This window comes from Neomonachus schauinslandi, chromosome 8 (assembly GCF_002201575.2).
Source record: "Neomonachus schauinslandi chromosome 8, ASM220157v2, whole genome shotgun sequence".
Taxonomy (NCBI): Eukaryota; Metazoa; Chordata; class Mammalia; order Carnivora; family Phocidae; genus Neomonachus; species Neomonachus schauinslandi.
The window spans coordinates 103,525,369-103,539,961 of record NC_058410.1 but is presented as its reverse complement, the minus strand read 5'-3'; the positions used below and the strand labels follow the sequence as shown (position 1 = coordinate 103,539,961).

General features: G+C 41.5%; 1 protein-coding gene across 1 annotated transcript in view; it reads right to left on the bottom strand.

Moving 5' to 3' along the window:
- Nucleotides 1-1,546: 1,546 nt before the first annotated feature.
- ADGRF1 (adhesion G protein-coupled receptor F1) overlaps nucleotides 1,547-14,593 on the bottom strand; it is a 39,552-nt gene continuing 26,505 nt past the window's right edge. Inside the window, exons 10-15 of the mRNA XM_021692067.1 lie at nucleotides 13,098-13,286; nucleotides 10,035-11,408; nucleotides 8,195-8,236; nucleotides 7,088-7,147; nucleotides 3,463-3,529; nucleotides 1,547-1,763 (exon numbers count right to left, since the gene is read on the bottom strand). Coding sequence (XP_021547742.1) covers nucleotides 1,690-1,763; nucleotides 3,463-3,529; nucleotides 7,088-7,147; nucleotides 8,195-8,236; nucleotides 10,035-11,408; nucleotides 13,098-13,286 — 1,806 coding nt within the window. The 3' untranslated portion in view covers nucleotides 1,547-1,689. The remainder of the gene's footprint in view (nucleotides 1,764-3,462; nucleotides 3,530-7,087; nucleotides 7,148-8,194; nucleotides 8,237-10,034; nucleotides 11,409-13,097; nucleotides 13,287-14,593) is intronic.

Below are 14,593 nucleotides of genomic sequence, written 5' to 3'. Positions count from 1 at the left end.
ATCTTGGATGTCCTAGCCTCCAGAACTGTGAGAAAATGAATTTCTGTTGTTTAAACCACTCAGTGGTGGCAGTTTCTTATGGCAGTCTGAGTTAATATACTTCCATAGAGAGACATTAAAAGTGGACATGACTTCATCTTGTAATCACGGGCTGCTGAGACTCAGGCCATCAGGGCTACGTGTAAAATAGGAACTAGATGATGCAAGACCGCTAGAGGATTCTACAGACCAAAGAGTGTAGGATTTTAATTACAAGTACATAAACAATGCCATTTCCTTCTAGTCTGACTTATATAACCTGCTTCCCATTATAATTCAACATCCACAGCTACTGTCCTGACACTGCCATTCCCCACATGTTGCCCTGCTCACATTCTTTAACCTCTTTGTGCCTTTGCTTCTGCAACTGTAAAGCAGGGGCACTAATGTTCCCCATTCACAAGCTTATTACAGAGTTTAAATGAGTTAATACAGGCAAGGCACTTAGAATAGTGGACACTTGCTTGAAATACTACCTGTGCAGATTTCTAGGATTTCTAAGATTTCTGGAAGTGGGGATGAATCACAAGGCTCAGCCCTTCTGGGCCCAATAATCAGGGTTGAAACTCAGGTGAGCCCAAGGGGTAAAAGTATAGAAAGGAAATGTCACTTCATGTGGTGTCTATCCACCTGCTGTTCTGTGTCTCATCTAACAGTGGCGCTGGCTATACATGCAAAGAATCCCAAAAGTACTTACAGTGGTTATCAAAGAAAACCAGAATGTGTTAGGGTAGCTCCCTGGAAGGTGACAACCAAAATCTCCTTCAATTTGCCTCTTACATAGAGAGAATTCTGGGAGTAATGAATCTCATTTCTGACCTTATGAATGTTATTAGGATTGCAGGTGATTTCCAAAGGCTATTCTGGGCTGTAGAACTGGACTAGGAACCCAGAATCCTAAAAGTCCCCAGTACCCCTTTACTGGCTTCCCAATCTCCACAAGTCACCCCACCTCTCTGAACATCTGTTTCCTCATCTCTGCTCTAGATCAGCCTGGACACCTCACTTCACTGGACTGCGGACCAGATGAAAGCAGAAAAAGACTGCATTACCTATGAAATCATATTATTATACATCCCAACTAATGCCTACAAAGCTGTCTGAAATGGAATTTCTTATTTTATTTCTGATTAAATTTCAAAATTAAGTGACTAAACCTAAAAGGCGAAAAAAAGCATATAATTCAACTGAAAAATTGGGGAGGGAAATGCCCTTTCTCTAGGAAATTTGCACCAATGACTTTTTGATAGAAAGCACACATGGTCCATCAATTTATCTAAGGTGACTTTTATGAAGTTTTCTTACTCCAGTTCAGATAACTGGAAATGCCACATGAATAATGCTATTTTATAAGAAAGGAACTCATAGTTTGTGGCAGTGAAAAGCTGGTACCACTGACGCAATTTCCAATAAAACCTACTTTTCTACACTTATGAAGCAATTCCTTTGAATCAAACCACATGGAAATAAATCATTCCATTTAACTGAAGATACAAAGAGCAGTGATGAAGCTGCTGAAACCTTCTTATTTTATTCCAGACTCCTAAATCAGAAAATTCCATTTAAGATTGAGCTAATTTTTTCACTGACATTTAGCTCTGAATGTCAAGTTGCACCAAAAATTTTTTCTTGATTTTATGGTTCGCAGCCTTATTCAGATGATAAAAACTGAGTTAGCATGATGTCGTTTGAGGATTCTCCAGTATGAGAAAGTGTATAAATGCCTAAGAGAGGAAAGAGAGGATAAGAGTTACTGTTTCTATGTTGGAATTAAGCACGAGACCAAAATGAAAATAAGCCTGTGCAACTCCTTACAACTCTGGCCAGTTCTGGGAAGATGGGAAGGCTACAGAAGGCAACTGGTTGACAGTATTTCATTAATGCCAAAGAGACCTGCATTTGTCAGACATCTCTCATTTGAGAAGAGAACCATCACATCTTTCAGATACTGCTGGGAAATGAGATAAAGTAGATTTGAGATCATAAAATGTTATTGCTAGAAGGAAATTTCGTGGTCTCTTCATTTTTCATTTTACTGATGAAGGACAAATATCCAAAAAGTTAAGACGTTTGTAAAAAGCACTCAGGCTGGTTGGTGACAGTGATAACGGGACCCATGCCTTCTGGGTGAGCATGCTGAACATTTTGGGAGGCAAGTGCCTTTTCAAGTTCAGAACCTTGAACTTTATTTTAGAAGTCAAATAATTTTGCTTGCAATCTAAAATGAAAGGCCCATTTCCCTGCTTTAATAAAGATATTAACATAATTTAACATGAAATGGAACTTGGGCACTTAAAGATGACTTCAGCTTGAATTGTAATGCAGGGACTCTTCCTCACCTCCCATGCTCCACTCTTCTCCTCCAGGCATAGGGCAACTATTTGCAATGCTTACATAGCAGTCTTCCAGGAGCTGAATATCATTGACTTTAACAACAGCCAATATATGAGCATAAAAACAATGCATGTCACAGGTGGAGGGGAGAGTGCTTTCTCACGCATAGCAGCTGGTGGCTTCTTCCGTGGCAGGAACATTTGAGAGGGTATGTCTGTTGGGGGACAAATACCTGGCCCATGCCCACTGCTCAGCAGCTGGCACAAGAAGGGTAACTCTCCAGTCAAGACACAATTGGTGTTTGTCTAACCACATTCCTGCACCCCATGACCCCAATGATCAATGTCACCGATTTATAGAATGTCTAAGTGAGGAAATGGCTGCCATTTGTGACGAAATTAAAAGGGACAATAGTGGTCTCCATGAGCATCAACTTCCCGACCATGTTCTATCAGCCCTGAGCACCATCCAGATGAGCTCCAGAAACATGGCCAACTGATTCTACTGCACTTCTCACATGAGGTTTTTAACAGTAGACCTTCAGGGAAAAATGGAGGGGAGGACATCAGAGGCAGAGATGAACCATGAGAGACTATGGACTCTGAGAAACTGAGGGTTCTAGAGGGGAAGGGAGTGGGAAGATGGGTTAGCCTGGTGATGGGTATTAAGAAGGGCACGTACTGAATGGAGCACTGGGTGTTATATGCAAATAACGAATCATAGAACACTACATCAAAAACTAATGATGTAATGAATGGCGACTAACATAACATAATAAAATTAAATTTAAAAAACAAAACAAAACATTAGACTTTCGGGAGTGCCTGGGTGGTTCAGTTGGTCAAGTGTCTGCCTTCAGCTTAGGTCATGATCCCAGGGTCCTGGGACTGAGTCCCGCATCAGGCTCCCTGCTCAGCGAGGAGTCTGTTTCTCCCTCTCCCTCTGCCCCTCCCCCCTAATTGTGCACTCTCTCCCTCAAATAATAAAAAATAAATAAAAATAAATTTAAAAGTAGCCCTTCAGTTTTCCTCATATGATATATTCACATTCTTCCACTTTTTATTAACATCTGGCTTACTGTTAACTCACCTTTGCTCTTCAATGGGTTGAAAGGTCTTGGGAATTTGGGTTTGGCAGGTACATCTGATGAGTCTTGCTGCATCAAAGAAAAACAAGTCGTTCGGACATTAGTACTATTCTTTTAGTCATGCTCTGCATTTCCCAACATCTTAATGTCATTAGCGATTCTTTACTTCACTTATGTGGTGCCCTATTCTCTTTTCAAGAAATTAGAGTACTCCTTTCTTACCCTTCCTCTGGCTTTTATCTATTTAAAATGCCTAAGAATGTATTTCTAAGTGAATCTTGTGTTCCTATTTATTCTCACAACTTTTAACAACAAACTAGAAAGCAGTTTTAAGGAAAGCATTACCTTTTTGCACGCCCGTGCTTACATTTCTTTGGTTCACACATTTCTCTCTAGAAGAGGAGCCCATTGAGAAAAAAATGATAGTTCTATAAAAATGGTCTCAAATAAAACTTCGCCTTATTTTCACTCATCTTAGCATTCAAATCCCTTTGTGAATAATCTTTTAGTAACTGGAACAGAGGCTAAACGGAGTTCCAAATTTTGAAAACTGAATTATCTAATGGAAATAAAATACTTAAATAAAAAACATGTACTTATGGGGAAAGGTAGAAGTTTAAGATACATTGTGTCTTTATCCACCTGTTAATTGGTTTATTCATTAATTTCACATCTCCTATTGAGTACCGCTGTGTGCTAGACACTAGGAATATTGGAAAGAATTAGCTTCTATTTCCTGCCATAGTCGATGTCATGAGGAAGCTAAATCAAGACAGGAGAAATAGGCTCTCGTTATATGCAGTGGACAGCCCGGTGATAGCTCCTGATTTTCACTGAAATATATAAATGGCTACCCCACACTGAGCCCTGGGGAAAAAAATTATCATAGAGACAGGAATGAGAAATGTCCAAAAGTTCCAACGCAAAATAACTGATTTTCTAGAATTCAGGACTCAGGAAACATATACTATAACCCTAAAGAAAAATTCTACAGTTGTTATCATTGCATTTAAAACTGCATCCCGCCCCATTTGGAGAGAAGAATCTTAGATTGCAACACACTCAGGGACTCTACACAGTCTGGGGAAAAGCAGCCTCTTCAGACATGGGGCTAAGCTGCTGGTCAAATAACAAGACCTGAGTCATTGGAACCATTAATAAATAAATCTCTTCTCTCTGGAGAGAGAATCAGTAGGGGCCACCAGTGTCTGTCTCTCGATGAAGAGTTACAGAGAACGTGGCCAGGGACAATGGAATGGCCAGGAAGGGGCGCTGAGCCTCCAGCAGGGAGAGGATTTTGAGAGAAACCACACTGTAGGTCCACACAGTGTCACGGTGGCTTGAGGGATGGTCCTTGTGGAGAACATTTTTGGCTTCTTTAATTCCTTTCATCTAACAACCCAAATTTTCACTACCCTTTTAAGACCTCTATTTTACCATCCATTTTCCCATCTTTTAGTGGATAGCCTTTTCTCCTACTTTAAAACAAAACAAAACAAAAAGGTATCCAGGTCTGAATTGTCTCACAACGTGACTCAATCTGCACACGTTGCTCTACCTGCCATCAGACTGATGCTTCCTGTGTCCGGGGAAGAGGCTGATCCCTCCATTTTCAGTCCAGCCACTCCATCTGCCTTTCCAGGAATCCTCTTCCCTCAGCCATTCCTCGCCCCCCAACCCCCATTTGTCTTCAGACTCTCTCAGACTCTCTTTACTGGCTCATCCCTCCCGGCATATGGACTTGCTCACATCCTCATGACTCAGCTGTACCGTCGCTGCTGGTCCCAAGTCTGCGTCTGGTTTCCACCCTCTCTTTTCTCTAACAACAAGTTTCTTGACAGGAACATTCCCACTGAGGTATCTCTTCCTCACCTTCTCCTTCCTCAACCGCTGTAATTTGTTTCCTGCTTTACACTCAAACTCCCTCAAAAAATTACAAACACCCATCTTCTCTTTTGCCAAATATACATTTATTTTAACGCAAATGAGCCACCTAACCTGAAAACAAAGTCCCATTTTTGTCATCTGATTTAAAAATGACATGGGGAAAGGAGTACAAATCCAGAAGATGCAAAGGAAAGTGTCAACAGTTTACATTAGAAACGGAGAGAAAAAACACTGTCTGGCATCCTTACTTTTGTTCTTGTTTTAATTTACTTTGGGGTGTTTTTCTCTCTTTGGTTTTCAAATGAGAAAAACCCTCACTTCCTGGCAGGGTGGGGGGTGTCGTGTCTCACTTTATTAACAACAGGTCTTTCTATACTGCAGTCACATAGGCTGTGGCTCCCTCCTTTTCTTAAGCATAGTGACTGATTTATTAGTTTCACATTCTCCAGTTCAAGAGATTTTAGTTCTTCAAGACATAAACTCACAAATCACAGAAAGTCAGAACTTCTGCTTTGAGAACTAGTCCAACAGTTAAGGTCCACAGTTGAAAAAAATGAAAACCGAATGGTACCATCTCCTAAGATCACTCAGCCAATCGGTTACTGAGTCAGAAATAACAGGGCAGGTCTGCGGGCGATGGGGCCACTGCTCCCTAATTCACAGCAGAGCCCCATACTAGGAAATGCAGACCCAGAGAAAATTTTTAAGGTCAAACGTTAATCTCCTCACTTTTTAAAAATTATTATTTCAAAAGATTATACCGTCCCTTGTAAAAATCTCTAAACACCATGTAGCTTTTCAGGCACTTAAGTCAGTTCACTTTTATCAGACCCAGAAATCTCTGCCTTAGAGCTCCTTCTGAAAGGCCTTCAGTGTTTTGCTGAAGGGCAGAGGTCTAAATCAACTTTGAAAATACAAAATATGAACACGAGGGCTTTTGTTGCTAACTCTACTCTCCTTCAACGGACTGCACTTTCATGGCAAAGAATGAAACAGGAATCCTCTGTCTCCATCCAAATGTCTCAGTTGGTAGATTTAGGAGCTCAAGTTGCAAGGGTCTGAGTCAGTTATGCCAGCTGAAGAGGGAAAACTCAGAGAACATCTCACATATTATAAGTTGTTTTTTTTTTTTTAAGATTTTATTTATTTATTTGACAGAGAGCGAGAGCAGGAGCACAGGCAGGGGGAATGGGAGAGGGAGAAGCGGGCCTCCCACCGAGCAGGGAGCCTGATGTGGGGCTCGATCCCAGGACCCCGGGATCATGACCTGAGCCGAAGGCAGAAGCTTAACAACTGAGCCACCCAGGCGCCCCTTGCATATTATAAGTTAACCAAGATTTCACCCTTTCCTTTTGCAAAGGTAAAATAATCTACAGGAGGTCCAGAAAGTCAGGCAGAGAAAAGGTTCTCACTGACTTTAGATGTTGGAAGGCAAGTCCGACTAAAGCAAATGATATGGTTCAAAGGCATTTGCCCACCACAACACGCACAGACCTCAATGCTTGAGCATCTTTGCCCTTTCCCATGGCTTCTCGTTCACTCATTCCCTGGGTCATTTTCTCACTCACTCAACTTTATGAGTAGTGACCCTGTGCTGGGCACACACCAGAAAGACTAAATAAAATGGTGACGGAGGCTTAGAGGGTAACACAAAAGTGGGCTCGCTGTGGGACTGCACACAGAGAAAAGTGTAAAACCGGAACTTCATGCATCAGACCTATAGAAGAAGGAGCTAATTACCTTGGACACTTGCTTCCAAGAGCTTAAAGGAGACAATTTGCTGAACAGCAATTGTCGCATCTAGAAGGCAACAAAGAAATATTGAGGAGAGGCACATATACAATCATAATAGACAAATCCAGAACAAAACTGCAGATTGGGAATGTTACTTAATAGAGGTATTTCCTGGAAGCACTTAATAGACCATCAGCATGGCTATCTGATGAAAAGATTTCTTTTATTTGTTTGCTTTACCTATAAACAAATCTAGATTTAAACAAAAACAGTACCAAAAGCCATAGTAATTCAGATTCTAGACAATAGTAATTGGCAATAATTGCTAAATTGAAATTTATCTCTGAAGTAAAGAATTTCCTAACCATGTGAATAGTGCCATTGAGAGAATTATTCAGTCCAATCAAGAACAGCAAATTGCTTCTTTGTAAAAAGGGATTTTGTGTATGTGCTACAATTGTGCTAATTATAAAATCTTCTTATCTTCTTATTAAAACAAAGTCTCTATCACTTAGTTTGCTTACTGTCTTTCCCTCTCTCAACAGAATTGCTCAACGCTTGGGAAAAATAACGAAACAAGTTTATATAAATTTTTTCTATCATCTTTTCCTTATATTGGTCATCCTTCATTAGAGATTTTATTTAATGTTAAAGGCTATTTATATTTACCATATAAAACTCCAGAAATGTAGAAGTAGATACATCTTTCAGCGTATTCTATGTAAATGAATGCGTTTAATAAAAGACCAAAAGGGAATCCACCCCTCCAGAAAGTATTTTTGCTCTTTGATGATTGCCAAACCATAGATTAAAGTAGCAAAATGAAAAGTAAAAACAATTTCCCTTTTTTCTATAATGTTTAGATTATATGTTGTGATTAGTTCTATATTGTTTTCTTATCAGCACATCATATATTTGTAATTAGTTCTATATAGTTTTCCTATCAACAGTGAGTGTTTTCACTGAGTCTGGCTTTTATAAAATTATAGAATTTGATGACAAGAGTACCCATGGTCTCACCTCTTATATGTGAGTAAGAGCCTAGAACTGAAGGGGAAGGGCTGGATGCCTGGATTAGAAGAAGGAGGTGAAGAGAGAAATCAACACACCTACCTTACTGTCCAAGAGCATTCCAAAACATAAGATGAAAAAACCCTTAAAAAAAAAAAGGAATAAATCACCAGTGTGGTCTTTTCTTCTTCAGAGAAGAAAGCATTGCTGTGTAATACTATTCTATCACCCAACATTGGTTTCTTGCCTGTCTCCCTACTGTGGATTCCTCGAAGGCAAGGACACAGGCTGACTCCACCATGCCTGGCATAACACAAAGAAAGCACTCAAAAAAAAAAAAAAATGTTTTTGTTGAAGGTATAAACAAATAAATGAGTGAATAAGGTTTTAAATGCATGCGGAGCTTTCTTTTCCCCTTTGTGTCATCCTAAACGCCAAACAAATAATTTCCATTTGCTTCTATGGCTTAGTCTTTCTTTAGAGCAGGCATTAAATAAACATTTACTAAGTGCACGTAAATCTGTGAGGGCAGCAGGCACTGAGGTCCAACCCTAAGCAGAGGACCTATATCTGCACCCTTTCCATCAAGTCCAGCCCTTGGGGAACTCTTGGCAGAGGCTTTCTTAGACCTGGAGATCTTCCTCCCAGTCAGAACACCCTCAGTGGATGCCTGTTCCCACAGCATTCCACCATGGACCTGCTCTAGGCAGAAGCTCCCTACACCTGCCACCATTAGGCACGTGCTCCGGGGTTTGCCATCTGTACCTACCTCCGAAACGTTCACTGGTGTGCTGATGTAGGTGTAGAACCAGCTGCTTTTATTTTTTTTAATTTTATTTTATTATTTTAATCACCATACATTACATCACTAGTTTTTGATGTAGTGTTCCATGATTCATTGTTTGCGTATAACACCCAGTGCTCCATTCAATATGCTTTTAGAAGACAGATTAGCACTTCCTACATGCCAGGCACTGTGCTGAGAGCTAAATTATGTCATTTAATTTACTTTATGATATAGGTAATAATATTATCCCTGTCTAACAGATGAGAGAACTGAAAGAGACATTAAGTAATTTTTTAGAGGTCACAGTTGATAACGTGACATATTTGAGCCCAGACCTATTTAACTCCACAGCTCAAACGTTTAACCACCCCTGCCCTGAATCACTGTGCAGAGGTGACCAGCAAACTTTCATTGAACCAAGATTAAAGGCTCTCTTCCAGACTCAGGGAAACCTAAAGATTACTTTGTCCACCTACTCTCTGAACACTTTTTGATTATGGAATGTAAAACCCATGCTTTGCAGCAGATGTGGGCAAACTTTTTCTGCAAAGAGCCAGATAGGACATGTTTTAGGCTCTGCAGGTCTTACAGGTGGAACTGCTCAACTTTGTCAGGGTAAAGAAAGCAGCCACAGACCGTATCTACACAAATGGGCATGGCTGTGCTCCAATAAAACTTTATTGACAAAAACAGAGCTGGCTACAGTTTGCCAGATCCTGCTCTGTTGTGCTCCAGAGACTTCTTGCACACCATTCAGAGTCAACAAGCACTCCTGAGTTCTTTCCCTTTCCCTGTGTGCTTTTGCAGAGGTCTGCCCAAGAGAAAGAGGACTAGATTGGCATCAAGAGGCATTAATATTAGCTCTATGAACTCAAATGTTTATAATCCTAGGATGGATTCCTGAAGAAGCCTAATATTCTGCTTCAGTATGAGAATAACTGCTGGAAAATACGGATCCTGCTGTCTGTTTATGTATTTATTTTCTATTCACTGTTGCCAGGCATTGTGGGTTACAGGCCTGCTGGAGGTGGGGAGACGCGATAGCTTCCAGAGTGGTATTACCAACCTCAGTTCTCTCTAATGATTCCAGTGACCTGATGATATAAGAAGTCATTCTTAAAAAAAAAAAAAAAAAGCTATTCTTATTGTTCTCACCTGGAATGCATTGAGTAATGCAAAAATAACATGCCAAGCCAGATTCTGGTTGTCCACTATTGTTCCTATGCCAAAGCCCCAGGTGAGCCCCAGCAGAGGGGTCAGGATGAGAAGGCTCTTCCCCATGCGGACAATAGTGACCTTGTTCTCCTGACCGGGTCTTTCTCCAACAGTGGGCCTCCAGAGCTTCGTGAGAACTAAGAACACCACCACCAAATTCACAGCCACAACAGTCAGTGCAGGAACAGCAAAGGCCAAGAGGGGTTTTCTCCTATCAGACCAGTTAAGCCAACACACGTCTTTCCTTTTGTAGTCATCGCTTGGCTGTGTGACTGCAATCGTGATGACAGATATGACCAGAGGGCACCCATAGCCCAGGCAGAAGCCGACAGCCATCATTGAAGGCATGGCCATGTGATGGAACACGAGGAGGATCCGATATGCCAGCAGGATGCCGAGCGTGAGCATCCAAAAGAACAAGGAGAGGTAGAAAAAGTGCATGAAGAACACTGCAGCTATACAGACTCCGGGAAGGTTTACGCTGGAGCCTCCAGTGGCAGCGACAAGAAACCAAACATCAGCAATCAGGAGGCACAGGGCTATGTTCACCATGCAAACATGACGTGTGTAGGAGGTTTGGTTTTTCTTGACCTGCTTCCAAAATAGAGCTTCAGTGATCAGGCATAAGGTGAGACTTCCAATGGAGATGCCCAGTCCCACAATGGTGATCCATTTCACCACGGGGATGATGGCAGGGGGGACAAAGGGTGACATCAGTATGGAGAAGGAGGTCAGGTGAGTACATCGGCACATCACCGTGTCTGGAGTTTCGTTCACCAGGTGGCAGCCTGCATTGTTCCACTGCAAACCACTGAAATCCCAAAACACACAATAAGGCTGGCTCAGATTTGACTCTATCTTGGAAAAAATCAGGAAAATCTCATTTATGGAATAGTTTTGAATAATCGTGGATATCATGGGCCCGTTGACCTGCGCATTTCCATTTTTGGTAACAGATAGGATATTCCCCAGGGTCAACGAGGTCATGCTGATAATAGTTTCTGGAAGGGGCCACTGGAATTGGTCTGACTCAATTAACACATGGCCTCTGACGGGAATGGAGGCATTTGGGGGGAGCATTTCGGTCTGATAGTTGTAACCCATCTTGAGTAGGCTTTGGGACGTACGAATACCTTCCCAGTTAATGAATTCCCTAGAAAAATTCAGAGGCAGAGCTGTTGGAGGTACGAGGCTACTGATGTTTTCCAGTGTCTTCAGTAACTGTGAGCTGGCATGCTGTTCTTCCTGCAGTAACACTGTCCAGTTGGCTATTGATGTTGAATTCAGGATGTGGTCAGCTATATTGATGACATCCTGAAATACAAGGACGAAAGTCAGTTTGTGTTTTGAATAAGCAGGTCAGAGCACTAGGAGGGGCTAGTCATTAGTATTAGGGTCAGCACAATTGCCCAGAGAGTTGGCCCAGATGAGGACCACAGCAAACTCATTGGCGAAAATCAGTTTAGTCACTCTGTACAGTGGAAGAGAAAGCTTTGGGTTAAGAAACTTGGGTCAGCGGAATCATATAAGTTGCAGAGTGATCTCCCCAGGGCATTCCTATGCACACTGGGGTTCCAGCATAGCTGAGAAAGCATCCTGTGATGTGCACTGCATCAGGGCCAACTTCCTTCCTCAGAGAAGACAAACATGCCTGTCTCACTGTTCAGGCTTAGGCTCAGAGAGTGAGACATTATTCTCAACTGCTTTCCAACATTATGTTTGTTTCGCTAACATCGGAAGTTCTAAATTCCTGTCATGGACATTCAAGTTGTAATTCATGTGGATTTATGAATTAATAGAAGAGAATATAAAGCAAAAGAAGAGAATATAAAGCAAAAATCCTTAAGCACCGGACAAGTGACTGAGAAACATGGAACTGTTGTGGGTTTTAAGAGTCAGTCTTAGTTTAAGAGATTCCTTTTCCAAACAAGTCCTTGAAATGTGTTGCTTTCCCCAACAGGGTCCTGTCTCTGGCTTAGAGCTCTGGTTCCCAGGCATTCTGCCCCAGGCATCATCACTCTGACCGAGTCTTACCCTAAATGAGCCCTCTGTGGCTTCTGGCCCCAAATCCCATAGCATGTTTCTTTTGCTGCCCTCTAACCTCTGCCTTCTTTTGGTTTCTGTTTGCCTGCTCTGTTTGTGCCCTTCATTTTATTTTTAGACTTTCTGTGTCATTTTGTTTTAGTTGGTTTCTTGTAAACAACACAAGGTCAGGCTTTTGAAAAAAACAAAACAAAACAAATTTGAGCATCTTCTCTTTGATTCACAGGGTTTTAACTTATTTACATTTAATGTCATCTCTGACATAATGTCAACTTATATAGCTAAAGTATAATCATGTGATATGTAACAGTGTAATTCTATAATCCACTTTTGCAAAAATATTATACACTTTAACATATAAAATGCACACGTCTAAAATGTTTGGAAGGACTTTTATTTAACAAATATTTATTGAGCGCCTACTATGTGTTACTTTTCATTTTCTAGGCACTGAGATGATACCTAAAATGCAAGCAGTGGCTACTCTAGGGTGACCAGATTATGATATCTTTTTTTTTTTTTGCCTATTTGCATTTCTTAGTTAAGCAAGTTTTATTTGCATAAAATTTAAGCTAACTTTTAAATACCCAACTAAATCATGAATTCTCCAGTCGAAAAGAGGAAGTTCTTAAAATATACGCTATTAAAGTCAGAGCTCATAGCCACAGAAAAGACAACTGCAAAGACATTAAACAGTGGGAACCTGTGTCATACAGTGTCATTTGGTGCAGATGCTCACCCCTCCTCTAAGCCTGCCTAGAGGTGGCTCCCTCTTGCTTTGAACTCACATAATTGATTCCACGAGTTTTTGGTACACCGTGGAGGACGCAATAAGGCTCACACAATGATTGTTCCATAACCCTTCATTCTTTTCCCATTAGTGAGACTTCAACTCGGGCTTTCGTCATTCCTCCTGAGAGATTGAGCCTCTAAAGGGAGTCCTATAAGCACAGACCATACCTCCATTGTGGAACTGGACACCTTGAAATGGCTCTCCAGTAACAGGGACAAGGCGTTGTCCAGAATTGACACCACTGAAGCCAGATTGCCAGCTGTGGTTGAGGGGTTTTGCTGAATCACGACGGAAAGATTTTGCACCAAGGATGACACAGCTGTCTCGGTGGCATTGCCTGTGATCACACTGAAATTCTAGGAATAAAAATGGTTAAGTTCCACAGAACAATGAAATGCTTGTGTTTCATATAAATTATTATCCTAATTATACAGAAAGTGATATTCGGTGAGATTTGGTGACTTTCCAAACAGTACCCAGCTAAGAAGTGGAAAGGTAGGGTCTACTGGTACTAAGTCCTGTTATATCCACTATACTCTGCTGAGAAATCCTTGTGGAATGAGAAGATACATGGAGATCTGACCACACTTTGTCATTGGGTTTGGAGTTTTGCTTCCTTGAGGCTCCTCTCTGCTTCCACTACACTGAGCTATCTTGGAAGGCAGCCAAATAGGGATATTCCTTTCCGTTCAAAACAAGTCAACCCAGGAACCAGATCCCATCTGTTTTCCTTTTTTTTTTTTTTTTTTTGAGAGAGAGTGTGAGCATGAGAGGGGTGGGGAGGAGCAGAGGGAGAGGGAGAGAGAGCCTGACGGGAGCTCAGTCTCATGTCCCTGAGATCATGACCTGAGCTGAAATCAAGAGTTGGACACTTAACCAACTGAGCCACCCAGGCGCCCCTCATCTGTTTTTCTTTTTGCTCTTCTCAGCTGACAGTGGTATTCTCTGCTCATAGCACATGGGATCTGCCTGCCCTCATATCTGGGTTGCACTAGTCCCAGCTATGGTCCATGTCCGGAACCGAGGCAAAGAAAGCAAGAGCAAGGATAGACTCCAGAAGCTATCTGGTCCAATCTCCCCCACCCAGTTTACAGATGAAAAACCTCAGAAAGGGAGCAGTAAACCTCAGAAAGCTCAGAAATACCATTCTGAGTCTCATCTACAGTAGTAGGGTCTCTGGCTGGGAGAGAAGTTCTGCTCAATCTGGACATCCATTTGCAGAACAATGTCTGTGAACTGGTCTCAGAGTCCCTCTTTTTCCTGACTTGAGTTCAAATTCCTCAACACTGCTTCCATTTTTGTATCTGTCTTGCCTTAAGAACTTGAACCTTCCTAAGAAAACATCATGTGGAGGTGATAGTTCTGCACTGGAAATCAAGTGACTGTTTCTAGTTCAACACTATTGCTACCAGAGGGACCATTAGCCTCTTAGTCTTTCATTACCTGATCTATAAAAACAGGTTGATAAGCCAGATGACCCTTAAGATCCAAGGTAGTTCGGTCATTGTATATGGTTCATCTCTGGCTGACCCACTCCCTGCCCAGACTTCTGACATGTATACATCCTTACTTGTACTGAGTTTACAGCTTCTGACTCACACCTCTACTTGGATCTTTGTTTCCCAGGCTTTCGGGACTTCTAAGACCAGCTTAGTTGCTGTTT